The 25,840-nt window shown below is 63.3% G+C and overlaps 1 protein-coding gene across 1 annotated transcript; it reads right to left on the minus strand.

The window, feature by feature from the left end:
• Positions 1–1,138: 1,138 nt before the first annotated feature.
• On the minus strand, positions 1,139–25,614 carry TTC34 (tetratricopeptide repeat domain 34; the record flags this gene model as incomplete). The annotated part of the gene is made up of 8 exons (XM_080655934.1): positions 1,139–7,120; positions 9,925–10,135; positions 10,900–11,174; positions 11,817–11,983; positions 13,036–13,240; positions 13,818–14,043; positions 15,367–16,234; positions 24,834–25,614. 8 exons carry the CDS (start codon positions 25,612–25,614, stop codon positions 6,593–6,595), a joined length of 3,261 nt encoding a protein of 1,086 aa, XP_080512060.1. The 3' UTR covers positions 1,139–6,592.
• Positions 25,615–25,840: the final 226 nt, after the last annotated feature.

Genomic DNA, 25,840 nt, shown 5'->3' on the forward strand with positions numbered 1-25,840 from the left:
AGTGAGCCCCTCACTCAGGTGCGCATCCCCGCCAACCGCCATCTGCCATCCGTCCTGGGACGCCTTCCCAGCGAGGCGGGCGGGGCGGAGCCAGGCTTCTGCTCCAGGCGCACCGGCTGCTGGCCAGGCTCCCGCAGGGCTCAGCTGCGGCCTCGAGGGCCCTTACGGGAGGGAACTGTGTCCGGGAGCTCCGGGCCCAGGTCCCAGGGAAGGGGCACACAGAATGCCCCACTGCCCCAGGGCTGGGCTGGGCGCCTGGAGGGGTTCTCGGGGAGCAGCCCGGGACAGCTGGCCCGACCGGCCGGCAGGCCCTCCACCGGCTCACCTTCAGGTCACTCGGAACGGCCGTCACCCGAGGGCAGGTCAGAGGCTGGGGCGGGATGGCCTAGAGTTTTGGGGAGCAGGGCCGGCGGAGGGGCTCCCAGGGGCGGGAGGGCAGTGACTTCAGGGGCTCCGTGAGGCCAGTGGCTTCGAGCTTCCGAGCCTCCTTTGTGATGCGGGGGGTCCCCAAGGCGCTGACCCGCTGCTCCCTCAGCGAGTTCCGTCTGGGCTTGGTGTGGGGGAGGGGGCAGTTCCTGGGCCCCAGGCTTCCTGCCGAGTGGGTGCCCCTTCCAGAGCCTCTGGCCCTGACCCCTGAGCCCCTCTCCTTTGCTCCTTGACCCCTCAGTCCAAAGGGCTGCGGGACTGCTGGGAAGGAAGCCAGACCCTTCCACGCTGCCACCTGCCCGAGGGGCGAGGTCAGGGCCAGGGCACAGGCTGGCAGTGGGGTTTGCCCAGGCCCCGCCGTGGGCTCCTTTCCCTCTAGTCTCCAGTGAGGGCTGTGGGGGCCCAGCCGAGTGTCAGGGGAGGTAGGGGGCCCCGATCATGAAGGAAGTGGGCAGGGCTAACAGGGCTCGGATGCCTCCTCGACCCTGGGGGACTTGAGGCTCAGACCCCGATTCCCAGGGGCCAGTGGCACTGGCTGGGTGGGGGCGGGGCTTGGTGGGGGCCAGGCCTGGTCAGAGCTCAGCTGTCGCTGCTTCAGGCCTGATGGAGGTGGGCCCGGTGGTCGGATCTGTGCCGCGCTCAGCACAGCCAGGGGTGAACCTGGGGGTGGGGGTGGGGGCGGTGAAGGATTAAAGAAGCCAGACAAGAGAATAAAGCTGGGTCTGGGTGGGACGCTGCCCTCGGATGGAGAGACAGTGTCACAGCCTGCAAGCCGAGTCTTTGTGTTATGGTCAGATTTTATGCCACGAGGCAAAGGAAGGGTGTGGTCCAGATGTTTACAACGTCCTGGCGGGTTTCGAATCCGCTCAATGACGTGCGCCTGAACTCTGCCAAGCTTTGTTTTGGCAGCACTTCTGCACCGCCCGCAGCCCACAGCCCTCAGCCCACATCCCCTGCACGTGGCTTTGCCACAAGAGGACTGTGTCCTCTCATCAAACCTGTCCAAACGCTGTAGCCGCTCTCCGCAGGATCCACCCAGGTTTCCCTCATCCAGCCACCAGCGCGGCCCAACAGCCGGGACACGGGTCCCTCCCCGGCAAGGTCTGTCAGTCAGGGGAGAGTGACCCTGTGAAGGAGAGGTGTGCTCAGGAGACGCCTGTGAGGGAGCTGGGGTGCAGGCAGGGCAGCTTGTCTCTGAGCCGAGGGTCGGGGTGATGGAGAGGCCGGGGCGTCACCTCTGAACCCTACAGTCACTGCTTCCGGGATCCCAGTTAAAACTTGTACCAGCTTCCATAGTTAATGCCTTCTAACTCAGGAGCCATACCTTTTATTGTCTGACTAGAGGCCCGGTGCATGAAATTTGTGCACAGGGTGGGGTTCCCCTCAGCCCGGCCTGCACCCTCTCCAATCCAAGACCCCTCGGGGGATGTCCGACTGCCTCTCACAATCCAGGACTGCTGGCTCCTAACCGCTCACCTGCCTGCCTGCCTGATAGCCCCTAATTGCTCCCCTGCTGGCCTGATTGCCCCTAAGTGCCTCTGCCTCGCCCCACACTCGGGACCCAGGATTCTCTCCTCCGGCCAGTCGCAGGCACCCGGGACCTGGGCTTCCCTCTCTCTGGCCAGCCGCAGGCACCCAGGACCCGGGCCGGCTGCAGCTGCAGGGGACTGTGGGTGGGCGGCTTCACCTGGGCCACAGGCACTGGTACCCAGGACCGCGGGGGCCGCGGGGCAGGCAGCTTGTCCCTGTCCTGGGCTGCAGGTGCAGGTGCTGGTGCCCAGGACCATGGGGTGTGCGGCTTGTCCCTCTCCCGGCCGCAGCCTGGCTGGTCCCCATTCCTCTCCCCCCAGTGTTGTGTGTCTGAGCTGTTACGGAGTTACTGTGGCGTGACGACCACTTGCATATTGGCTCTTTATTATATAGGATGGACTTGAGAGGGGAAGGGAGAAACGTTGCCGTTCCGCTCCAATGCCTTCCTTGGTTGCTTCTGGTACGTGCCCGCCCAGGATCTAGCCCGCGACCTCGGTGCATCGGGACAGTGCTCGAACGAACTGGGCCACCCAGCCCGTGCTCATTAGCAATTCTTTTTTCTCTTTTTAAAACAATGGCGTGTTTATTTTATTTTAAAAACATCTTTATTGATTTCAGAGAAGGGAGAGGGAGAGAGAAACATTAATGATGAGACAGAATCATGGACTGGCTGCCTCCGGCACAGTCCCCACTGGGGATGGAGCCCACAACCCCGGCCTGTGCCCTGACCCGGAATCAGACTGCGACCTCCTGGCTCACAGGTCGACGCTCAGCCTGAGCCACACTGCCGGGCAGTTCTGGCATTCTCGCTATTTGGCTCCCTGGTGTGGCTTCTGTCCCCTGGTGGTCTGGCTGACAACACTCACATTGATGCCAGGAGTGGTCCGTCACCAGGCCTGAGCTAGGACGGGGTGGGGAGGTCCGTGGCGCGCACACGAGGTCAGCCATTGGCAGCCCCAGGATGGTGCTGTGCGGCCACTTCCTGGAGCGCTTACGGGAGAGACACACCCATTGGGGTCCCGGAACGCGCAGCCGAAGGCACAGCAATCAGAGCGCAGCCGCCGGCCCCGCAAGAACCCTCGTGGGGCGCACAGGGCTGGCGCGGCTCCGTCAGCTGCAGGCTCCATCCCGCACGCGGCTGACGGCAATGCTGGTCCATCCACAAATTCCTCTCCCAGTTGCTTATGACAAGTTAGGGCACTGATGGGAAGGAACGGGACCGTGACACAGGGAGGGGCCGTCTGGTCCGGCTCGGATGGAGCTAAGAACCTCGAGCCCCGAGTCTGTGGAGCCCTCTTCCCAGCGGAAGCAGCTTGTCCTCCAGCGTCCGAGGAGACCAGCCTGTTCTCGTCCCAGACCCTGTGAGAACCCTGCAGGGGCCGGGGCCTGGAGGGGGTGCTCATCCTATTCAAGTCCCCCCCCTCCCACCTGCTGTAAGTAGGGCTGGATCTCAGCATGTGGGAAAGGGGGGGGGTCAAGTGCAAAGGCTGATCCGGGAGGAAAGAGCATATGCACCCCCCCCCCCCGTTTCAGGATTTCCTAGGTCACAGTGAGAAACCTGGGAATTCTGTGCGGGAACAGAGCCGAAGGGTCTCAGACCCAGGCAGAGGGGTACCACGCTGGGTGGGCTGTACTAACGGGGGTGCACCTGCCGGAGAAGCTGAATGGACTGCGCTGGCTCACGCCAACGGCCGGAAGGGACGCCAACCAGGGCTGGACGGCGGTGGATGAACTGGGGAGGCCGGGACTGGCCCCGCGTTACGCAGAGGAGGGACCCAAAGGTGCAGGGACACAGCACGTCGGAGTGGATTTACCGCGTGCCCGGCGCACCCCACGGCGGTCACGGGACGTGCTTTTCCTCCATCGCTACGGTAAACTGCGCCAGCGCCCTGCGAGCGGAACCGGCCTGGTCCTTTCCCGGTGCCGTTGGGCTGGGTCTGGTTCGTTGGTGCTTCGTTGAGGGTTTCCGAACTGAACCTGCCGCGGCGCCCGTTCCGTGGAGATGACGTTTTCTTCAGAAAAGAACTTGGAACCCTTCCCTCTCGGCTCTGAAGGAGTTTAAAGCGACCCGAGATGGACTGTGTGCTAAAGGCCCGTCCACTCCCGGCACCGCCCGGGCCTGGGCCTGCTGGGGGGCATGGGGGCTCCTTCCGGCCTTCTCCTTCCGGCCACGGATTGTCCTGAGAGTTCTGTCTGTCCTGGGGTCAGTGCAGTTGCACAGTATTTCCCTAGGGACCCATCCATGTCACCCGGGCCTTCAGATCCGTTTGCACAGAGTTGAGAGAAGTAATCGCGTAGCTTCTCTCAACGTCCTGTTACTCCGTCCTGGTCACTTTTTAACGCCGTGTCTGCAGTCTAAGTGCCTGGCATGAGGCTGCTGATGGCCGTGTCAGAGGGCGGCCGTGTCAGAGGGCACCCGTCTCCAATAAACATGCTGCCAGCTGTGCCAACAGCCAAACCGCCCCGAAGTTCCCTTCAGGAAACTCTGGGCGCCCAGATAACTGCCCTTGCGGGTGACCCTGCCTCCAGTCTCGAGACCCAATTCCCTCGTTAATGTGCCAAATTGGCCAATAATGAGGGATCCCGGAAATCCCGACACCCCCCTTGACCCAGCCCCCCGAGCTCGCCCTGTGGCCCCGACGTTCCATGCAGCCTCCAGGGCCCGTGAGCAATGAATCTTGTTCCTCAAAGCTCCCGACGGCTTTTGCTGAGTTGCATCCTGACGTCGCAATCACAAGGGCCGGTCCACCCCCAACGCGGGCTGCAAACGGGGACGTGTCTGGGGCGCTCCCCACTGGCAGCACAGGCCCCGGTGAGCGAGCGCCCGGCCTCCCAGGCAGCGAGCGTCCCTGTCAACAGCTGGGAGGACACGTGTCTGCGCTTTTCCTTCCTTCCTGTTTGCTGGTGGTTCACCTGTTTTATTGTATTTTTTAAAAAATATATTTTATTGATATTTTACAGAGAGGAAGAGAGAGGGATAGAGAGTTAGAAACATCGATGAGAGAGAAACATCGATCAGCTGCCTCCTGCACACCTCCCACTGGGGATGTGCCCGCAACCAAGGTACATGCCCTTGACCGGAATCGAACCTGGGACCCTTCAGTCCGCAGGCCGACGCTCTATCCACTGAGCCAAACCGGTTTCGGCTGTTTCATTGTATTTTTGAATAATCGCATTTCCGGTTTAGCAGTCTCCTCTATTTTTCTATTCCTAATTTACCACTTTCTGCTATCAGCCACGCCTTCTGGTTTTCTTTATGGTCTTTTCCTAACGTCTCTGCCTGGGGCTCTAAGCTGTGTCTCCCCCAGGCGTCACACTTCCCATTTTTTTTGTTGTTGTTATTTTTCCAAAATTCTGTAACTCCAGATTTGACTTCCTCTTGAAACCAACACGCTGTTTCCCACGCAGGCAGGGGTGAGAGGCTTCCAGCCTCCGTGTCTCGAGGTCGGGAGATGCCACCGGCTCCGCCCCGTGCACGTGTCCTCGGAGGGTGCGTGGTGGCCCGTGCCAGCAGGTGCCTCCTCTCGTCTTGGGCCAGAGTCTGACTGGCCTCAGTCAGCCCCACCCTGGCATATTGCTCGGGAGGACCCCGTGCGGTGCCGGCTGCAGCGCGCGGCGTGACGACGGGGTGATGGTCAGCCCTCATGTCCACCTGCACTGGGTGTGGGGGCATCCCACAGGCAGGCTGGGCGGGAGGGCAGGGCTTGGGGCCGGATAGACGGACGGGCGCTGCCTGGGGAGCTGGGAGGCTGAGACCCTCTGCAGGTCCGAGCTGGGAGGCTGAGACCCTCTGCAGGTCCGAGCTGGGAGGCTGAGACCCTCTGCAGGTCCCGGGCTGGGAGGCTGAGACCCTCTGCAGGTCCGAGCTGGGAGGCTGAGACCCTCTGCAGGTCCCGGGCTGGGAGGCTGAGACCCTCTGCAGGTCCCGGGCCGTCTTCCGTTGAGGAACCCGCCCTGAGCCGGGGTGTGGCTCCCACTCACCCACGAACTTGACTGTGACCCTGTGCTGCTGTTGCACCTTCAGCCCCTGCTTCCCAAACGGGGTGAGACTACTTCACAGGGTCTCGGGGGCTGGGCTCCTCCACTCCCCAGGAGAGAGGGTTTTCCAAGCAAACAGGGCGGCGAGTTCCATCCACAGAGGAAGCTCCGTTACAGCCCCAGCTCGGCCAGATCAGCAAGCAGCCAGCCTCTCTGCTCATCAGGGCGGCCCTCTGCTTGGCAGGGAGGAGGGGCCACATCATCGCCATGGGGGGGTGGTGGTGGGTGTGGGCACAGGGCTGCCCGGGAGGATGACTTGAAGGAGGGCCTCAGCCGCAGGCCCCAGCTGGGGCGTTTTTGTCTTTGGCTTAGGCCGGGGTCAAAGGCTGATTCATGCCAAGGGAGGGGCTGCACCAGCTCCTTAGGGCCCCCAGGCCTGGCCTTCATCCTGTCCAGCCTGCTGACCCCAGGCCAGGGCCACGAAGGCCCAGCCTTAGGGATCGGGGGGCCATTGCAGGGAGGGGCTCTGGGCTCCAGGCCAGCGTGACCCCCTTCTCTCTGCCGACCCATGCACCTCAGAGCCGGGAGGGTGGGGTCAGCACCTCCCTGGTTTGGGGGAAATGACAGGGTGGCCCGTGACTGGGCCTGGCAGTGCAGGTCAGTGGAGCCGGCAGCCCGAGGCTGCCTCCCTCCGGAGTCTCGCCTTCAGCCTCCTCAGGCCACAGTGCTCGGGGTCCACCAGGAGCCCGCTCTCGGCCGCCGTCCAGGCCTCCTCGTACCGCTGCTCCTCCAGGCAGCGCTGCGCGTGGCCCAGCAACACCCGGACCGCGGGGGCCCGGCCGGGCCGCTCCCACAGGCTGCTCTGGGCTGGGGCGGGCGCCAGCTTGAGGGCCTGGGTGAAGGCCGCTGCGGCCCCGGCCTCGTCCCCCAGGCTCAGGAGCAGGCGGCCCCTGGCGCACAGGTCCTCCGCCCTCACTGGCAGGTCGCCGTCCCCCGCGCCCTCCCGGAGCACGAGGTCCAGGTCTCTGAGCGCCCGGCCGCACTCCCGCAGCTCGGCCAGGCAGGCGGCCCGCAGGCGCAGGTGACAGGCCCCGCCGCCACCGGCCAGGACGGCCAGCGAGCAGTAGCCCAGCGCCTGCCCAGGCTGCCCCGAGGTCAGGAGGGTGCTGGCTTCCCGGGCTGCAGCCTGCAGAGGGGACAGAGGGGGGCGGTGCGGTCAGCCCGGATGTCTCGGCCCCTCACACCTGGCCTCTGCAGGAGCTGCCGTGTCTGGAGCAGGTACCTCCCTGCTGTTCCACGGGCCGCTCAGAGGCCTCCTCACCCCGACTCCTCCCGGGCTCTCCCTTCTCACAGCCCGACTGCTGCTCACTGGGCAGCCTGCTCCCTCCCACCCTCCCTCCACTCCAGGCCCCTCTCTGGGCCTCTCCCTGCCCATCCTGCCTGGCCCTGGGGACAGTACCAAACACCATCCCTGCCCAGCCTGGTCCTTGTGCCCCCTCAGCAGCCCAAGGTCAGCAAGCACTGGTGGACTTCTCACTAGGGTCCTGCAGAGCCAGTCACAGGTGGGGGCAGGACGAGGTCACAGGTGGGGGCAGGACGAGGTCACAGTGGGGGCAGGACGAGGTCACAGGTGGGGACAGGACGAGGTCACAGTGGGGGCAGGACGAGGTCACAGTGAGGACAGGACGAGGTCACAGTGGGGGCAGGACGAGGTCACAGGTGGGGACAGGACGAGGTCACAGTGGGGGCAGGACGAGGTCACAGTGGGGGCAGGACGAGGTCACAGTGGGGATAGGACGAGGTCACAGTGGGGACAGGATGAGGTCACAGGTGGGACAGGATGAGGTCACAGTGGGGGCAGGACGAGGTCACAGTGGGGGCAGGACGAGGTCACAGTGGGGGCAGGACGAGGTCACAGTGGGGGCAGGACGAGGTCACAGTGGGGGCAGGACGAGGTCACAGTGGGGGCAGGATGGGGTCACAGTGGGGGCAGGACGAGGTCACAGGTGGGGACAGGATGAGGTCACAGGTGGGATAGGATGAGGTCACAGATGGGATAGGATGAGGTCACAGGACAGGACGAGGTCACAGTGGGGACAGGACGAGGTCACAGTGGGGACAGGATGAGGTCACAGTGGGGACAGGACGAGGTCACAGTGGGGACAGGACGAGGTCACAGGTGGGGCCATGCTGGCCGCTCCGTCCTCCTGCACTTTAGCCGGGATTGCCAGCGCGACCCGGGGCTGTGGTCCCTGTCGCCTGCAGCCCCCTCCAAACCTCCTCCAGCCATCCGCGGACAACCCTTTGCCTCACACGGCTCTTCCCTCCGGAGCCCACGGCGGCCCCCACCGAGGAACGGGGCACATCAGAGCCCCGTCCCTCCCTCTTCACTAGGCAGCCGGGCGCTACTAATGCCGCTCCGCGCCACGTGTCCGGGAAGGCCCAGGGCACCCAGCACGCCGCAGTCTGCGGGCACTGGTCCAGGCGGGGAGGGGGCCGCGGGACCAGCGTCCAATGTCCGCGGCGTCCCTGCTGGGGCTCCTCCCAGGGCGGGGCGGCCTGGGACCCGCGGAGCCCAGCTCGCCTTCCGGTCGCGTAACACTTACCGGCAGGTGCGGCGCCCTCCCGACAGGCTCCGCGCGGCCCTGGCTCAGGGGCGGGGCCACCGGCCGCGCAGGCGCAGTGCCTCCGGAAGCGGGGCGTGAGCACTTCCGGTCCTTTTCCGGATCGGCACTAGTCGCTGGGCAACAGACGCGCGTGGTGCGGATTCTCCTCGCAGCAGACACCAGTCCCCGGCGGCCCCGAAAACCCCGGCCCCTCCCCAGAGGTCCCCGCCCTGCGGCTCCTCCTGCGCTCGTGGTCCCGGAGACACTGTCTCATCCCTTGGCTCCCCCGCCCTAGGGGGCAGCGTTCCCCATCGCTCTGCGCTCTTTGCATGTAGCCAGCTCCTCTTTAAATAAAGCCCTCGCCCCAACACCCAGTGCAGCTCTCCTCCTGGCGGACCTGAGGGCTAGAGCATGGGCGCCCAGGCCACACGGGGCTCGAGTGCCCAGTCCTTGGGCTCAAAGCACACTGTCCCCTAGAGTGGTCCCTCCCCCTCCCGCCCCGCAGGCTGAATCCCCACGCAGGGGAGGCAGGGCAGCTTCCACCCCTACCCTGTGGCCTCCCACCACGCAGGGGTAGGTGGTCAGACCAGCACCGACCACACGCTGCCTGCCCCCTGCCAGGGCCCACTTGCTCCTGTGAGGTTGGCTTCCATGACAGCTTAGGCTAGAAACCTCTCCCCCAAGCCAGCCCCGCCCCCCCTTCATGTCAGCAGCGCCGTTTTAGGGCCCTTGGGTGAGTATTCTGAGCTCCGTCCTACAGCCAGGCTGGTGCCTTGACCTCTCTCCCCACCCTGCTTTCACCTCCAGTGCGACCTCGCCAGCCCTCTGCCCTGCTCTAGGGTCTGCAACACTGACACTCTGAAGCGAACCCCATTGCCTGCCCTGAAGTTCAAGGGCCAGAGGGCAGGGCTGTGGCTACACCCAGCACCTGGCGGAAGGAAGGTGCTCATACATTCTTGTGGGATAAAGAGTGGAGTGAAAAGTCAGCCAGCCAAAGAGGCAGTGACCCCGCTCAGCATGTCTCCACCTGCAGGAGACGCCCCCCACCCCCCCCCCACCTGTGCTCTTCCAGGGAGGAGGGTGTCTCTCCCACCTGACCTGGGGTTGGGATGGGCTTCCTGGCCGGTTTCGCCTGGCTCTGAGGAGGGAACCCCTCCCTCTCCCCACCCAAGTCACCTGTGGCTTATCCGCCTTGTGCAAAGAAGCTGGAGGTCTCTGGTGTTGTGAGAACGTAGCTTGAGATGGTGACCCCTGGGAGCCTCTGGCTCACCTCCCCACCCCACACCCACCTGAAATCAGCACGCAGAGAATGTAGCGCTGCCCTGAGAGCCCGTGGTGCTGGGGGGGGGGGCAGACGTGGGGCTCCCTGGGGTGCTGCACGCACCTGGGCCAGGCCCTGCCGCTCCGAGGCCTCCAGGAGACTCAGCAGGAAGCCGAGGTCCTCGGCGTCCGTCTCCGCCAGGCACTGCAGGTCCCGGGCAGCGGCCAGCACATCTCCCTTCTTGAGGTGGAGCAGGCCAAGGCGGGCCCGGGCCGCCTCTGAGGGCGGGGTGGGGCGCAGGGCTTCCCGTAGGCGGGCGCCCGCCTCCTCATAGCTGCCTGTCAGGGATTGGGGAGGGCAGTCAGGGCTGCGCTGGGGCGGGGGGCAGAGGTGGGCCTCGCCGGCCGCTGGGCTGGGGAGCCCGCTACGGTCTTTCTTGCTCTGTGCTGGCCCGGGAACAGCGGGCTGATGGAAGGGCTCAGCTCCGGCGGGAACAGCCAGGAGCAGGGGGACACGGTGATGCAGGCTGGTCACGTGGACGTGCCTGCTACCAGCGCCCCAGCCCACGTCTCTCAGGCCGAGCAGCAGGACTCTGAGCCCCTCACCATGGGTCTGCTCTCGCCCCCCCTCCCCCGCCCACCACCGCAGCAGCCAGCATGGGGCCGGAGCAGGACTGGAGTCGGGGATGACCGATGGGGGGACATGCAGGCTGCACCGAGGATCCGCCCCCCCCCCCCTTTCAAGTTAGTGCTGAAACGAGTTCAGGGTTTTTCAGGAAAGGCCACCATTTGGGCACATGTGGGCAAAAGACCCCGCCTGGATGGACCCTGGGCCCAGGGCACCCGGCCAACATCTGTGGAATTCACGCCCGAGTGACGGAGGGCCGGAGCCGGTGTGAAGCCCCGCCTCCCCGCCTGTTCCTCCTCCTCGATGTGCACACAGGGGGCTCGTGGGACCGAGGCCGGGGCCCTGGGATTTGGCCGGAGGGACCGTAGAGGCCGCTGGGTCAGGGTCTCTCCCGGTTTACAGAAGGGACTCCAGGGGTGAGAGGAGCGGGGACAGAGGGACAGAGACCACGTCCCCAGGCCTGGCCGCCACGTACCCAGGGCCACCAGCACGTCGGCCAGGAGGAGGTGCCCGCGCGGCTGCCCCGCGTCCATTTCGACCAGCGCCTCCCCCGCGGCCAGGAGGCCCTGGATGTCGCTGTCGCCGAGGGGGGCCCCAGGGCCCGGCCGCCGGCTCAGGAGGCCCCGGCAGCAGGACCACAGGCCCTGCGCGATGAGGGCCTGGGCCTCGGGCTTCAGGGAGCGGAGCTCAGGGACCACCGTGCGCGGGTCCAGCCTCAGCGCCAAGAGGACGTCGGCCACGGCCTCCTGCAGGGCAGACGGGGCGGGTGTGGGGGTCGTCCCGCGTGTCACGTGTTTGGAGGGTAGGCAGTCCAGCCCCTGCCCGCTCAGCCTGGGGGGGGGGGGCGGTCAGCCCAGAGGAGGAGCTGAGGGCCTTGGGAGCACCGGCCCCTCTGCAGCAGGCCCCCCCCCCCCCCCGCCTCCTCGCCTCCGTGAAGCCTCCGGCAGCCGGCCAAGTGCAGTCACCTGCCGGGGACACTGCTGCTGGCTGAGAGGTGCCCTGTCCCGGCCACTCGGCTGTGGCTGCCTCTGAGAAACACCTCCCGCCCTGCCCTGCCCCCTGACGATGGGAATCCACAGGCCCTCCTGTAGACAGTCAGGGTAGCACCAAGATGCAGCCGAGGTCTCAGTATTTTAAGCTGGGGGTCCCCTGGTGGCCCTGAGGGTTAGCACACGTGTCCCGTCCATGCTGACCCAGGGAGACTCGACACTGGGACGTGTCCACGAGGCTCGGCGCCCCGGGCAGCGGGGGTTATGATGGGCATCTCACAGTCGGGATGGCCTGACCCTATTCCCGCTCTTCTCTGGGGGTTGAGGGGGAAGGCAGCACCTCCCCCAAAGCGTCGCCCCACTGCGCTTGCCCAGGCCCGGGGAGGGGTGGGGCTGTACCCGCTGCTGGTCCAGGGCCAGGTGCAGGAGCGCCCGCCCGCACAGCGCCTGCACGTGCCCCGGCTCGGCCCGCAGCACGGAGTTGAAGTCGAACAGGGCAGTCTTCCTCTGGCCCAGGAGCGCGTAGCATCGGGCACGGGTGAGCAGGGACTCGCTGGCCTGGCTCCCTGGAGGAAGGGGGGGGTGGCATCAGGGCCACTCGCTGGCCACAGATGGGCGACAGGCGGGCACAGTGCCTCCCTCTTCATCCAGCCTTTACGGCACCCCTCCTGGTGCCCGACGGGGGGAGGACTAGAGGGTGCAGCAGCTGTGGGGCCACCTCGGGAGCTCACAGGGCAGGCAGTCTGGCTGCAGGGCATGGAGAGCCCAAACAGGAGGGTGGCGCCTGGGACAGTCAGAGGGGCTTCCGAGAGGAGGGGGCACTGCAGGCGAGGGGCCAGCAGGAGGCAGGTCCTCGGGGCTGGGCATGTAATGGGCACAAGCACGAAGGTGCCAGGAGGGCAGGCACGGCCTCCAGACGGCCTCTCCCCGAAGAGGCGGTCACCTCCACGCTCCTTCCAAGCGTGTGTCCAGCGATGGACACGGGAGGCGTGCTCTGGGCCCTGCGGGACGATTCGGGCTGTGTCCCGTTCCCAGCTCTGCACCCGGCCCCGGCCCCGGCCCCGGCTGTGCAGGAATTAGCTCCCTTCATCCCACTTCCTGCCACTGGGGCGTCGCCACCATCCCAGGTGGGGAGGAGGTACCCCGTGGGCATGGCATCCGGATTCCAAGTCCACGCGGAGTCTCGAGCCCCCAGCTCACTGTGGGTCCTGGGGAATGTGCCTTCCCTGTCCCCTGCGACCCTCTGACCAGGCCCCTGCCCGGCACCCAGGGCGGGACCAGCGGGTTGGCTGAGTGAGCCGGGAGGCCACATACAGAGAGAGCCCCCTATTTCCAGAGGGGGCTGAGGGGGGCGGGGCCCTCACCTCCCACAGTTGGTAGAACGGCCTACCCTCAGGTGGTCCCCCCTACCCTCTGGGCCCAGGGTGTGGGGAGGCCCAGCTCAGCAAGCGGGCCACTCCCTGCCGGCCCCATGGATGTTCCCAGGGTGCACACACCCTGGGACCCACGAACCAAGGGCGTCCTTGGACCCCCAGGACCCCCACACCCAGCTAGGCCGAGGCTCCCCATGTACCTGGCACAGAAGGGGGGCCCCCATGGGTGGGCAGGCAGCCCCTACCTGCAGCAAAGATGGCCAGAGAGAGGTAGGCGATGGCCTCCCGGGTGTGGGCCTCGCCCTCTGCCCCGCCCGGCTGCGCCCGCAGGATGGCCAGGGCCCGTGAGTGGCAGTGGCTCCGCAGCAGCTGCCGGTCCTCCGGGCGGAAGACGTCCAGGGTGGGCTGCAGACAGGCCGTGTCCCCGGACTGGACCACCTTCTTCACCAGCTGCAGGGCCAGGAAGGTCCCCGCAGTGACTCCTGTGCCCTACCTATCCCATTGCATGCCCAGGCTCCTGGCTGGGCGGGCTCACAGGGGCGTGGCCACTGGGGGGTGGGCGTAGCCCATGGGGGCGTGGCCCGCGGAGGTCTGGCCAATGGGGCATAGCTCATGACAGAGTGTGGCTTGTGGGGGCGTGGCCAACAAGGGCGTGGTCAGCTCGTGGTGGGTGCGGCTCCTGGGGGCTTGGCTCATAGTGGGGCAGACTGTGAGTCCCTAGGGAAGGCTGGGGTGCGGGAGGTGTGAGCGCCCCTTTGGGCTACTCCTCTCTGCTGGGTGGCGGGAGTTGGGGGTGTCTCAGGGTCCTTGAGGGACGCCTCCTCCTCCGTGATGTGGGAGACAGGGGGGTCTGGGTGGAGCAAGAACCCCAGGTGGACATGACCTTGGAGCTCAGGCAGCCCCACCCCAAAGAGACCCCACGTGCCCCTGCTGGCTGCTGGGCACTCTTCCCTCCCTCCGTATCCCCAGTGCAGGGGGGCAGACACCCAGCCCAGATTGCCGGTGCAGAGCGAGGGGCCCGCCTCACCTGGTTGGCATCGTAGGAGAAGCCCCTCCGCAGCTGCAGCAGGGCCAGCCGCGCCAGCACGGGGGCCGCCTGGGGCCGGCGGGACAGCGCCACCAGCAGCGCCTTGTGGGCGTCGTCCAGGCGGCCCAGGCGGTACAGGGCGTCGGCCGCCAGGAGGCGGGACACCTCGTCTTCCGTGTCCAGCTCCATCAGCAGCGTGGCCAGCTGGTACACGCCCTGGGCGTCCCTGCAGGGAGAGATGCTGGGGGAGCGCAGGCCCCTCCATACACCCCCCACCCCACACACACACCCAGGTAGCCTGGCCACAGGCAAGTCCTACCCCACGCACCTGGCCCGGGCAGCTCCCTTCTGCTGGGCGGCAGAGACCAGGTGCTGCTGGAAGGACCCTCCCCCCTCTCCCCCTCCCCGACCCTGTGGGGCAGGCACCCTACAGATGGGAGAATGGAGGCCGGGTGCTGACCCCGGCAACCCTGCCCTCCTTTCCTTCCCTGCAAACGCAGGATAACCATGCCGGCCTTGCTGAGCTCAGGGGCGTGCGGGGCAGAGCTCGGAAACACACCAGGCCCTGCTCCTGGGGCCCTGGGAAGGGGAAATGAACTCCCACTGCCAGAAGGGGTGGGCACCCTGGGGTGTGAAAATCCCCAGAGAGAACAAATCTAAAGGGCCCCAACCACACCCGTGGAGGTGCCCCTCACCAGCAAATCACAGCAACCAGGGGCAGAGGGAGAGAGAGAGAGAGAGCGAGGGAGAGAGAGAGAGAGGTGGTGACATCACACACGCCCCCCAGAAGGCCCCCAGCTCAGTGCTTTCTGCTCAAAACAGCTGCGGAGTCCTCACTGAGCTGGCAGTTTGCTAAGGGCACCTCAGGGGGCCACCCCCCCCCCCCGACCAGGAGCCCCTGGGCCTCGGCGTGAGGGGCAGAGCAGGGTGGAGCACCCGGGTGCCTTGTAGCCAAGAACAGAAGCTGGGGCCGGAGGCAGGTCCGGGGGGGAGGGGGTCCTGGGCTGCGGGACACGCAGCTCGTGACAAAGGACGTGCTCACGCTCACTGAGCACAAAGTGGGGGTGACCTGCCGGTACAGCACGCCTCACGTCTGCCACCCTGTTTCACGCACAGAGAACCAGCTGGAAGGGATGCCCCCGGTGGGGTGAGGGGTGCGTTTTATTTTGCCATTTCCGTGTTTGAGTTTCTAATTTTCTGTCAGTCAGTCCTTATAGAAAAGGCCTGGGCGCCCGGCCGGCATCGCTCAGTGGGTGAGAACCGCCCTGCAAACCAGGAGGTCCCGGTTGGAGTCCGGGTCAGGGCACATGTCCGGGTTGTGGGCTCGATGATCCCCAGTGTGGGGCGTGCAGGAGGCAGCCGATCCACGATTCTCTCTCATCATCGATGTTTCTCTCTCTCTCCCTCTCCTTTCCTCTCTGACATCAGTAAAATATATTTTAAAAAAAGGCCTGGGCCCCGGCGCCCCGCCTCCTTTCTGGAAGCAGCGCGGGGCTGCCTTGCAGAAGCCCAGAATGCAGCCGCCTGGGAGCGCCCGGCTGGTGTTTACCTGTCCTGCTCGGCGGAGCCCTCGGTCTCCGCGGCCTGGCTCTGGCGGCCCCGCGCGCCCGTGGGTCCCGCGGGTCCCGCGGGTCCCGCGTCGGGCCTCCGCTGGAGCATGCTGCGGGCCTCCTCGCGCAGCACCGTCAGCAGCAGCCCCCGCTGGTTCCAGGGCACGAAGGCCTTGGCGACGAACAGGGCCTCGTGGGGCTGCAGCCGGCAGGCGGTGACATAGTCCAGCGCGCCCAGGAACGCGCTCCCCGCCAGCACGCGCAGCAGCCCGCGGCCGCACAGGGCGCGCACGCAGCCGCGGGGGTGCGGCGGGCCCTGCGCCACCACCGCCTGGAAGTCCTCCCGGGCGCCCGGCGCGTCCCCCGCGTGCAGCGCGCAGAAGCCGCGAAGCGCCAGCAGAGGCGCTCGGTCCCCGGCACGGTCCCCGGCGCGTTTGCCCGCGCGGTCCCGGGAGCGCAGCAGGCGCTCACACAGGGTCCGGGCGCCCTCCGCGTCCCCCGCCAGCAGCAGGCACTCGGCCAGGCGGGCTCCCAGGGCCGGGCGCGCCCCGGGCGGCGCCACCCGCAACAGGACGCGGAGAGCGCGCGCCACCGGGGCCAGCAGCTCGCGGCCCGAGTCCTCGCGGAGCTCGGGGCGGCTCCGCACGGCCTCCTGGAAGTGGGCGAACCCCACGTCGGCGGCCTCCCGCACCTGGGCCAGCACCCGCTCCCGGTCCCCCGCCGAGAGCACGGCCTCGAACTGCCTCCGCGCGCCCGCGGGGCTCTCGCTGAAGGCCTCGTGCAGGTCCCGGAGCAGGTCCTGGGCCCCTCGGTCCAGAAAGAAGGCTGCGGCCGCGCGGGTGACCAGCAGGGCGGCCAGGCGCTCACCTGGGGGGAGAGCAGAGGACCTAGTGACCAGCCCCCCCCCGCCCCCCCCCGCGAAGCCCAACCGTCCAGGCTCTGGACTCCCCACGGCCTCTCCCGCACAGCTCCCGCGGGGAGGAGCGCGGGCAGGAGGCGGGGCAGCGGCCCCGGGTACTTCCCCAAACTGCTCAGCCTGGGTTCCGTCCCTCTCCTGCTCAGCCAACATGGAAACTTAGTTACAACCCCTCCCCCAGCCCCCACCCCCCCTTCAATGGTGGATTTTAGGGGTGAGTGCCTCCTCCTGGGGTCAGCTCCAGGTCAGAGCTGAGGTCTGACCCTGTGACCTTGGCAGGGGCCGCGTCACCACTGTTTCTCTGTCCTTTTTGTTGTTGTTGATCCTCACCTGAGGATATTTCCCACTGATTTTTAGGGAGAGGGGGAGAGAGAGGGAAAGACAGAGAGGAACACACCGATGGGTTGACTCCTGCATGCACCCCACCAGGGTCCCGCCAGGGAGGAGCCTGCAACTGAGGTACGGCCCTTGACCGGAACCAAACCCGGGACCCTTTGGTCCGCAGGCCCACACTATCCACTGAGCCACACCGGCCAGGGCTGTTTCTTGTATTCTTTGGGCTACGCCGGGACTCAACACTGCCCTCTCTGACACAGAGGTGTCCCCCGTCAGGCCCAGGAAAGAGGGGCGGGCACACCCAATGCCACTGACAAGAGTGGGGGGGGGGGTCTCAGGCCATTGACTGAACTCCCAGGCCTCAGTTTCCCCTTCTGCTTTATAATGGGATGGCATGGTCTGCGGTCACAGAGCTTCGAGAATGAGATGGGTCAGCGTGTGCCCAGTGCCTGGAGCAGGGCCTGCTGGGTGTGTCACTCGGTGAGGGTTCATGTCAGGGCAGAAAGCCAGGCCACCCCGTCCCAACGGCGCCCCAGGCAGGGGCGTACTGTCAGGGAATCTCAGAAACCTCAGTGCTGGGCAGGGAGCTCAGGGCCCTGGGGGACCCCTCCCCCCATATGACAGGTTAGGAAGGTGCTGCGAGGGACCGTTCTCAGAGCGCCCCCCCCCCAGAGCCCCCCCTCCCCCGCCATCCCGGGTCGCAGAGCCTCCACTTCAGAGCTTTGTGCACCCCTTGGGAATCCTCAGCGCGTCTCCCTGTCACCTAACACGGCCGCCACGCCGGTAACAGCCCTGGACGCGGAAACGGGCAGGCGTGACGGCCCAGCGGCCGCAGCCCCGCCCTCTGCCTTGTGGCCGAGCGTCACGCCACAGCCCAGAGCCAACTCAAGAAAACATCTTGCACCCTGAAGCCAACCCACCAACGAACCAGCCCCCAGCAGGTCGCCCTGTCTAGACCTGGTGGCCAACATGAAAGACCTAGCTCAGGGGTTGAGGGTTGACCTATGAGCCAGGGGGTCCTGGTTTAATTCCCGGACAGGGCACATGCCCGGGTTGCAGGCATGCTCACCGATATGGGGCATGCAGGAGGCAGCCGATCAATGGTTCTCTCTCATCATGGATGTTTCTCTCTCTCTCTCCCTTCCTCTCTGAAATCAATAAAAATATATTTGTTAAAAAAAAAGAAACTTTGCCCTAACCGGTTTGGCTCAGTGGATAGAGTGTCGGCCTGCGGACTCAAGGGTCCCAGGTTCGATTCCGGTCAAGGGCATGTACCTTGGTTGCAGGCACATACCTGGTGGGGAATGTGCAGGAGGCAGCTGATCGATGTTTCTCTGTCATCGATGTTTCTAACTCTCTATCCATCTCCTTTCCTCTCTGTAAAAAATCAATAAAATATATTAAAAAAAAAAAAAGAAACTTTGAGCCTTTCCCATCAGTTACTAACTCCTGACAAATGAACGCGTATCGCCGATTTGCACAAGAGTTCATGGATCCGAGTGGTTGCACCAGGTGCAGAGCCCTTGGGGCCTGGCGGGGGGGGGGGGGCGTTATTTCTTTACCCACATGGATGTGTGTTCTCTCCTCTGCTTCTGAGACCCCAGTTACACACATGAGGCTTCTATACGTTGTCCCACCGGGCACCCGGGCACTGAGGCTCGGTACATTTTCCCTTGGTTTGCCATATTGGATAATTTCTAAGTTTAAGCTCACTGACTCTTCTGTCGTTCCAATATGCTATGCATTGTCCACTTCTGTTATTGTGCTTTTAATTCTAGAGTATTCATAGTTTCCACTTACTTGCTGAGATTCCACATCTGCTCATTCATGACGGCTAGATTTTCCTTTAGTCCTTCAGTGTACTACTGATAGTTCCTTTAAAGTCCTCAGTGTGCTCATTTCAGCACCTGTCTTGTCCTCTCGAGGTCGGTTTCTAGTGACTTCTTTTCCTCCCGACCGTGGCTCACATTTTATTTTATTTTATTTTTTATGTCTAGCCATTTTTTATTGTACACTAGACATCTGGCTGATGCTCTCTGTAGAGACTGGGATCGGTTATGTTCCTCCGAAGAGAAAACACGTGGGTTCGAGCAGGCAGGTAAATTGGAGGGAGTCAAACCCCGTGTTCTGTCTATTTGGCGAGCAGCAGCTGAAATCCCCATTACGTTCTTACAGCTTCCAGCTGCTGCCTTTTCCAGACCACCCGCCTCTCCCTTGCACGTGCAGTTAACTCAGCCCAGGAGTTGCGTGGATTTAATACACAGATTCAAAGTGGACCCCCCCACCCCAGCCCCCCAGGTCTCACCCCCTCTGTGGCTTCCTCCGCTTCGGGACTTCCCTTCTAACTGTCCAGCCACTCGTTTTTTCAGCCTGAACTCTATCCTGTGACATCGCCAACCAGTGAAACTGCCGCCTTCTGTTTTACGGGGATAAAACCTGGATTGAGCCCTAGCTGGTGTGGCTCAGTGGATAGAGCGTCAGCCTGGGGACTGAAGGGTCCTGGGTTTGATGCCGGTCAAGGGCACATGCCCAGGGTTGTGGGCTCAATCCCTGGTGGGGAGTATGCAGGAGGCAGCCAACTGATGATTCTCTCTCATCATTGATGGTTCTCTATCTCTCCTTCTGCCTTCCTCTCTGAAATCAATAAAAAATATATATTTAAAAAAAACACACACAAAACCTGGATTGAAGAGTTTCCTCAGTCAAAAACCCACACGCGTGCACATCTCGCCTTCCATCGGCCTCACATCTCAAGGGCCAGCCCCCCCGCCCCGTTCCTGCCGCGCCGGGTCACCGCTCCGGCTCCCAGATGGCGGCATTTTGCATGCTGTCCCCGTGGTATCTTGCTGTCTGCGGGGCACGCCGTCGGGTCAAGCTCCCCCACCCTTCCTGGAAGCGGGCTCTTCCAGCGTTAGACTCTCACGTCCAGGCAACCTGAGGGGTGTCAGAGGCTACCCCGTTGTTGGTTTAATTTCCATTTTCCCCATTACCGGCGAGGCTCATTTATTTGGAAAGACTTTCTCCCCAGGCTGGCGGTGGGAAGCGGAACCTCGTCTTCCCTTGCGTTCGTCTCATTGCACGTTCCCCGCGTGCCCGTTAGCCATCTGCGTTTTCCGTGCGGGGAGACGCTTTTGCCGGCTCTAGCACCAGGTTTTACATTTTCTGTCTGACGTGCAGCCGTGCTTCAGACACTCTGGGTATTATTATTATTATTTTTTTTTGCCCGTGGTACATTTTGCAAATATCCTCTCTCTGTGGCGGCTTGTCCCTTCGCTTTCCGACAGTTGGAGGCAAAATAGAAGTTTAAAACGTTTAATTTTGTCACATGTATCCTGTTTTCCTCTCTGGCTTCCCCCTGTTGTATCGTAAGAAGCCCAGATGTTCACAGAAGTCTTAATGAACAGTCTCCCGTGCTTTCGTGGCGCACAGCTTAGCGACTGACGTGGTCCCCGGGGACTCGGCGTTGCTGCAGGGTTGGAGGCCGAGAATCAGCATCATCCGCTGAGCGATGCTTCTCCCTTGCGCTGTGGGTTTGCGATGCTCACGCTCACACGTTAAGTTCCGGAGACACGCGGCTCTGTTCCTGGCCCAGTTTGTGCCATTTCTCTCTATCCCTCAAGCCAACAGCCTTCTATCATATTGAGAACCGCTGCTGCAGAGCCTAAGACGGCCGTGGGCAAACTACGGCCCGCGGGCCGGATCCGGCTGTTCTATCCGGTTCTCTTGCTCTCCCCTCCGCTCCTTTCCTTTGAATTTATATTAGTTCACACAAACACTCCATCCATGCTTTTGTTCCGGCCCTCTGGTCCAGTTTAAGAACCCATGGTGGCCCTCGAGTCAAAAAGTTTGCCCACCGCCCTGACCGGTTTGGCTCAGCGGATAGAGCGTCAGCCTGCAGACTGAAGGGTCCCAGGTTCGATTCCAGTCAAGGGCATGTACCTTGGTTGCGGGCACATCCCCGGTAGGAGGTGTGCAGGAGGTGGCTGATCGATGTTTCTCTCTCATCGATGTTTCTAACTCTCTATCCCTCTCCCTTCCTCTCTGTAAAAAATCAATAAAATATATATTTAAAAAAAAAAAGTTTGCCCACCCCTGGGGCCCTAAGACCATTGAAAAACACAGATATTTACATGAAGATTCATTAAGAGTAGCAAAATGACAGTGATGAAGTAGCAACGAAAATAATGTTATGGTTGGGGGTCCCCACCGCATGAGGGACTGTATTAAAGGGTCGCGGCCTTAGAGAGGTTGAGAACCACTGTATATCATTAGTATAATTTTGCATTAACTGGTAGAGAAAGTTCTTCACCATCATCTTCTTCTCCATCTCCGCCCCTTCTCTTCCCTCTCCCCTCTCTCCCCTCCTCCCCGCTCCCTTCTCCTCTTTTCCTTCATCTTGTCTATTATTGGTCCTCTGCTCTTCTGTTATATTATCAAATCTTTCTCTACTCATATCATTGCTCTTTATTATCTTTTATCTTTTAATAAAGTTTTATGGTTTTCTCCATAAGGTCATATGACTCTGAAGTAAATTATTTTCTGTTGCTATAGTAAGTTTTATATGTTTTTTTTAAATGTGTCATTCTTTTTTTTAAAAAAAAATATGTTTTTATTGATTTCAAAGAGGGAGAGAGAGATAGAAACATCAATGATGAGAGAGAATCATTGATTGGCTGCCTCCTGCCCGCCCCACACTGGGGATCAAGCCCACAGTCTGGGCATGTGCCCTTGACCGGAATTGAACCTGGGACCCTTCAGTCCGCAGGCTGACTCTCTTTCCACTGAACCAAACCAACTAGGGCAGTGGTCGGCAAACTGCAGCTCGCGAGCCGCATGCGGCTCTTTGGCCCCTTGAGTGTGGCTCTTCCACAAAATACCACGGCGTGGGCGAGTCTGTTTTGAAGAAGTGGCGTTAGAAGAAGTTTAAGTTTAAAAAATGTGGCTCTCCAAAGAAATTTCAATCTTGTACTGTTGGTATTTGGCTCTGTGGACGAAAGAGTTTGCCGACCACTGGTCTAGGGCTATGTTTAAACCACAAAGTTTCTATTTCTTGCTGGTGTCTATAAGTATAAATGCTTTCTGCATATCCTGATAAATTCTATTCCTATAATTAACACATTCTTGTGGTTTCTTTTGGGGTCTCTGCGTAGCTAAGTACATTGTGTGGAATAATGATAACATCATTTCTTCCTTTCTGCCTCACATGTTTTTCTCCCTTCTTATCTTATTGCTTTGGCTAGGATCTCTAGTGTAATGATGGACACATGGGCGAGCTCGCAGCCACCTCATTCTTCATTTTAAATGGAAGGCTTCCAAAATATCTCCATCAAGTATGATTTTTTGGAAGGTTTTTGATAGGTGTTATCTTTCTGTATAGTTCTTTTTTAAAAAAATATATATTTTATTGATTTTTTTACAGAGAGGAAAGGAGAGAATAGAGAGTTAGAAACATCGATGAGAGAAACATCGATTCAGCTGCCTCTTGCACACCCCCTACTGGGGATGTGCCCGCCACCAAGGTACATGCCCTTGACCGGAATCGAACCTGGGACCCTTCAGTCCGCAGGCCGACACTCTATCCACTGAGCTACACCGGTCAGGGCTCTGTATAGTTCTTTTTTTAAAAAAATATATTTTATTGATTTTTTACAGAGAGGAAGGAAGAGGGATAGATAGTCAGAAACATCGATGAGAGAGAAACATCGATCAGCTGCCTCCTGCACACCTCCTACTGGGGATGTGCCCGCAACCAAGGTACATGCCCTTGACCGGAATCGAACCTGGGACCCTTCAGTCCGCAGGCCGACGCTCTACCCACTGAGCCACACCGGTCAGGGCTCTGTATAGTTCTTAATGAGAAACCGTGAACACATAGGAGACAGCTGCCCTTTGGGAAGATAAAGGCTCAGGAGCAAAGGCACAGGGCGGGAGATTTGGGTTCAAGCCACTCTTCCTCCGCATCTCGTCCCTGTGTGTCTGCTTCCTAAGGCCAGAGCGCTTTCCAAAGGGCAGAAGGTGTGTTCCAGGTGTGCGGGACGTTCGCTGAGTAACCGTGAGGGTGGAATGCCTTCACTACGGGGAAACGACATCGGTGAAAAGCTTGCGCTGCCGGTGGCGGCAAGGTGCCTCCCTGGGACACAGAGGACTCAGGGCTCACGAAGGCGGCGATTCCTAGGGAAGGGTCTCCTCCCATCCAGTCAGAGCCGGGGCAGGACAGACCCGCTCCCTGCCAGTCCCCCGGGGTGGGGTGGGGGTGGGGGGCAGTTTCTCTGGCACAGGGGTTCTCCGAGGCTGCAGCCTTGGGGGCCCTGAATTTCGGCGGGGTCACGATGGGTCATGAAAGCAGGATGCCCCAGCCTGCCGTGCCCTGGCCCTGCTCCCCGCCGCCGCACCCTCCTGCTCCCGGCTCGGAGGGCCCCCCACTCGCGCACGAACCCAGGATTGTTTGTGGTTCTGTTGCGCGTTTTTGTACTTTTTGTAGGGGGAGCATGTCAGGGTGTCTGGTCTAGTGTAGTTCCTTAAACAAATCTGCCCACTCACTTTCCAGTTCTCTCTCGTCCCCTCCCACGCCGGGGTCCCCCTGACCTCCCCGGGCGCGCTCCGCAGACACTCCTGTCCGCTCCTCGTGGTCGCCTCGTGGCGGCTCTCGGCGCCCATCTCGTCTCCGTCTTGCACATGCCCTCGCCTTCCCCGTCGCCCTGCCAGGCCCTCGCAGGCTCCTAAGTTGCCTCATTCTTGCTGCCTCCTGTCCCCTTTGCAGGGTCCCCTTTAGGGGGGCAGTGTGGGGGGCAGTTAGGAGCACGCCGGGGGCCAGATTCCAGCCCACCACGAACACCGTGTGGCCTTGGCAACCCCTCCAAGGGAGGCTACGGGGCGTCAGTGAAATGCCTATCAAGCCCGGCTGGTGTGGCTCCGTGGTCGAGCAACGACCTATGAACCAGGAGGTCATGGTTCGATTCCTGGTCAGGGCACATGCTCCAGCCTGGACCACCCCTGGCCTGGACCACCCCCGGCCTGGACCACCCCCGGCCTGGACTACGCCACGGCCTGGACCACCCCCGGCCTGGACCACCCCCGGCCTGGACCACACCCTGCCTGGACCACCTCCCCCCAGTCTGGACCACCCCCTGCCTGGACCACCTCCCCCCAGTCTGGAACACCCCCTGCCTGGACCACCCCTGGCCTGGACCACCCCCTGCTTGGACCACCCCCCGGCCTGGACCACCCCCTGGCCTGGACCACCCCCCGGCCTGGACCACCCCCTGCCTGGACCACCCCCTGCCTGGACCACCCCCCCCTGCCTGGACCACCCCCTGCCTGGACCACCCCCCCCTGCCTGGACCACCCCCCCTGCCTGGACCACCCCCTGCTTGGACCACCCCCCGGCCTGGACTACCCCCCGGCCTGGACCACCTCCGGCCTGGACCACCCCCTGCCTGGACCACCCCCCACTGCCTGGACCACCCCCTGCTTGGACCACCCCCCGGCCTGGACCACCCCCCGGCCTGGACCACCCCCTGCCTGGACCACCCCCTGCCTGGACCACCTCCCCCCAGTCTGGACCACCCCCTGCCTGGGCCACCCCCTACCCCCCCGCCTGGACCACCCCCATCCTGGACCCCCCCCCCCCCAGCTGGATCACCTCTGGGCTTCCCTGGAGGTTCAGTTCTCCCTCCAGCTCCCCGGCACGTTGGGCACGTAGCAGCCAAAGCAGACGTTACAGGTGTAACCCAGAGCACCTCACTCCACCGAGCAAAGCCCTCCCACGGCTCTCCTAGTCGGAGGGTCAAATCTGAAGGTTTTCGTGGCCAGGAGGGCGTGGCCACGGCTACGGCCTTCAGGGTCTCCGCTCCCCCTCTGCCCCCTCCCCCTGAGAGCCACCCTAGCTCCACTCAGTGGCACGGCCACCCACGCTCTTCCTTCCTCAGCAACCTGGAACCCTGGTTGCAGGACTGAAATGACACCTCCTCCCAGAAGCCCTCCCTGATCACCCGGCTAGAGGCGCACCTGGCAGGTTCCATTTCTCAAAGCGCTTATTTTGTTTGCTTCTTTTCTTGGTGCTCCGCCAGGGCAGGGGCCTGCCCACGTGTCACTGGGGTGTCCCCGGCCTCAGCTCACCCCCTCCCCCAGCATAAGCGGGACTTGGCTGTGCTGGGAGGAAATGGCTGCCGTGACCTTCACCCTGACCCTCAGGGGCCGTGACCGCACGCCTACCTTGGGATCCGCTGCCGGCGGGGTCGGCCTCCAGGGCCCGGCTGCAGGCCGCCCGGCAGTCCTCATACCGGCCCCCGCGGAGCAGGACTTCGGGGGAGAGGGCGTTGCTCCAGGTGCCCCCGGGGTCCAGGGCAGCCAGGAGTCTCCGGCCGTCGGCCTCCTGCTGGCCGGCGCTGTCCGCAGCCTGCTGCCGCCCTGAGACGTGGCCCTGGAGGGCGCTGACCAGCACGGGGAGGTAGGGCCGCTGGTGGGTGAGGACGAAGGCCACGGTGCGGTCAGCCACGGAGGCGAAGGCCTGAAGGTAGTCGGCCAGGCCGGCGTCCACCTGCGCCCCCGACAGGACGCGCGCCAGGGCGCGGGTCAGCCGCAGCTCCAGGCCCTGCTGGGAGTGCGCGGCCAGCAGGGCGCCGCAGCGCCGCACCACCTCCCCGTGGCGCCCGCGGGCCAGCAGGCCGGCCAGCGAGTGCAGCGCCGCGGCCGGGTGGTCTGGGCACAGCGTGGCCAGGAAGGCGCAGGCCAGGGTCCCGGTCAGGGACACCACGGCCATGCCATCCCAGTGGATGGCGGGGATCTGGCTTTCCCCTCGGCACCAGGCCTCCAGCGTGGCCACCACGGGTGCCCCCCGGGCCTCGGCCAGGGCCGCTCGGACGCTCCTCACCGCGGAGGGGGCGTGGCAGCTGAAGGCAGCCAGGTAGAAGGCAGTGGCCAGCGGGGGCTCCCCCAGGGCCAGGTGCTGGTCCCCCTCCCGGCAGAGGCAGGCCACGAGCTCCTGGGCCGACATCACCTCCGTGCTCCCCGCCAGGCCATGTCCAGTCCTCACGCACCTGTGGTGGGAGGGGGCGTGGTCAGTGCTCACAGCGCTCAGCCCATTGGCCCTGCGCCCCCAGCCCTGTGCCCCCCAGGCCTGCTCTGGATCAGCCTCCCGCCCCGCCCCCTGAGCCCCCGGTGTCAGTGCTGGGCCCTGAGCCGAGAGGGTGAATCGGGCTGTTAGCGGGGGTTGGGCTCCA

This window comes from Plecotus auritus, assembly GCF_963455305.1.
Source record: "Plecotus auritus genome assembly, chromosome: 2".
Taxonomy (NCBI): Eukaryota; Metazoa; Chordata; class Mammalia; order Chiroptera; family Vespertilionidae; genus Plecotus; species Plecotus auritus.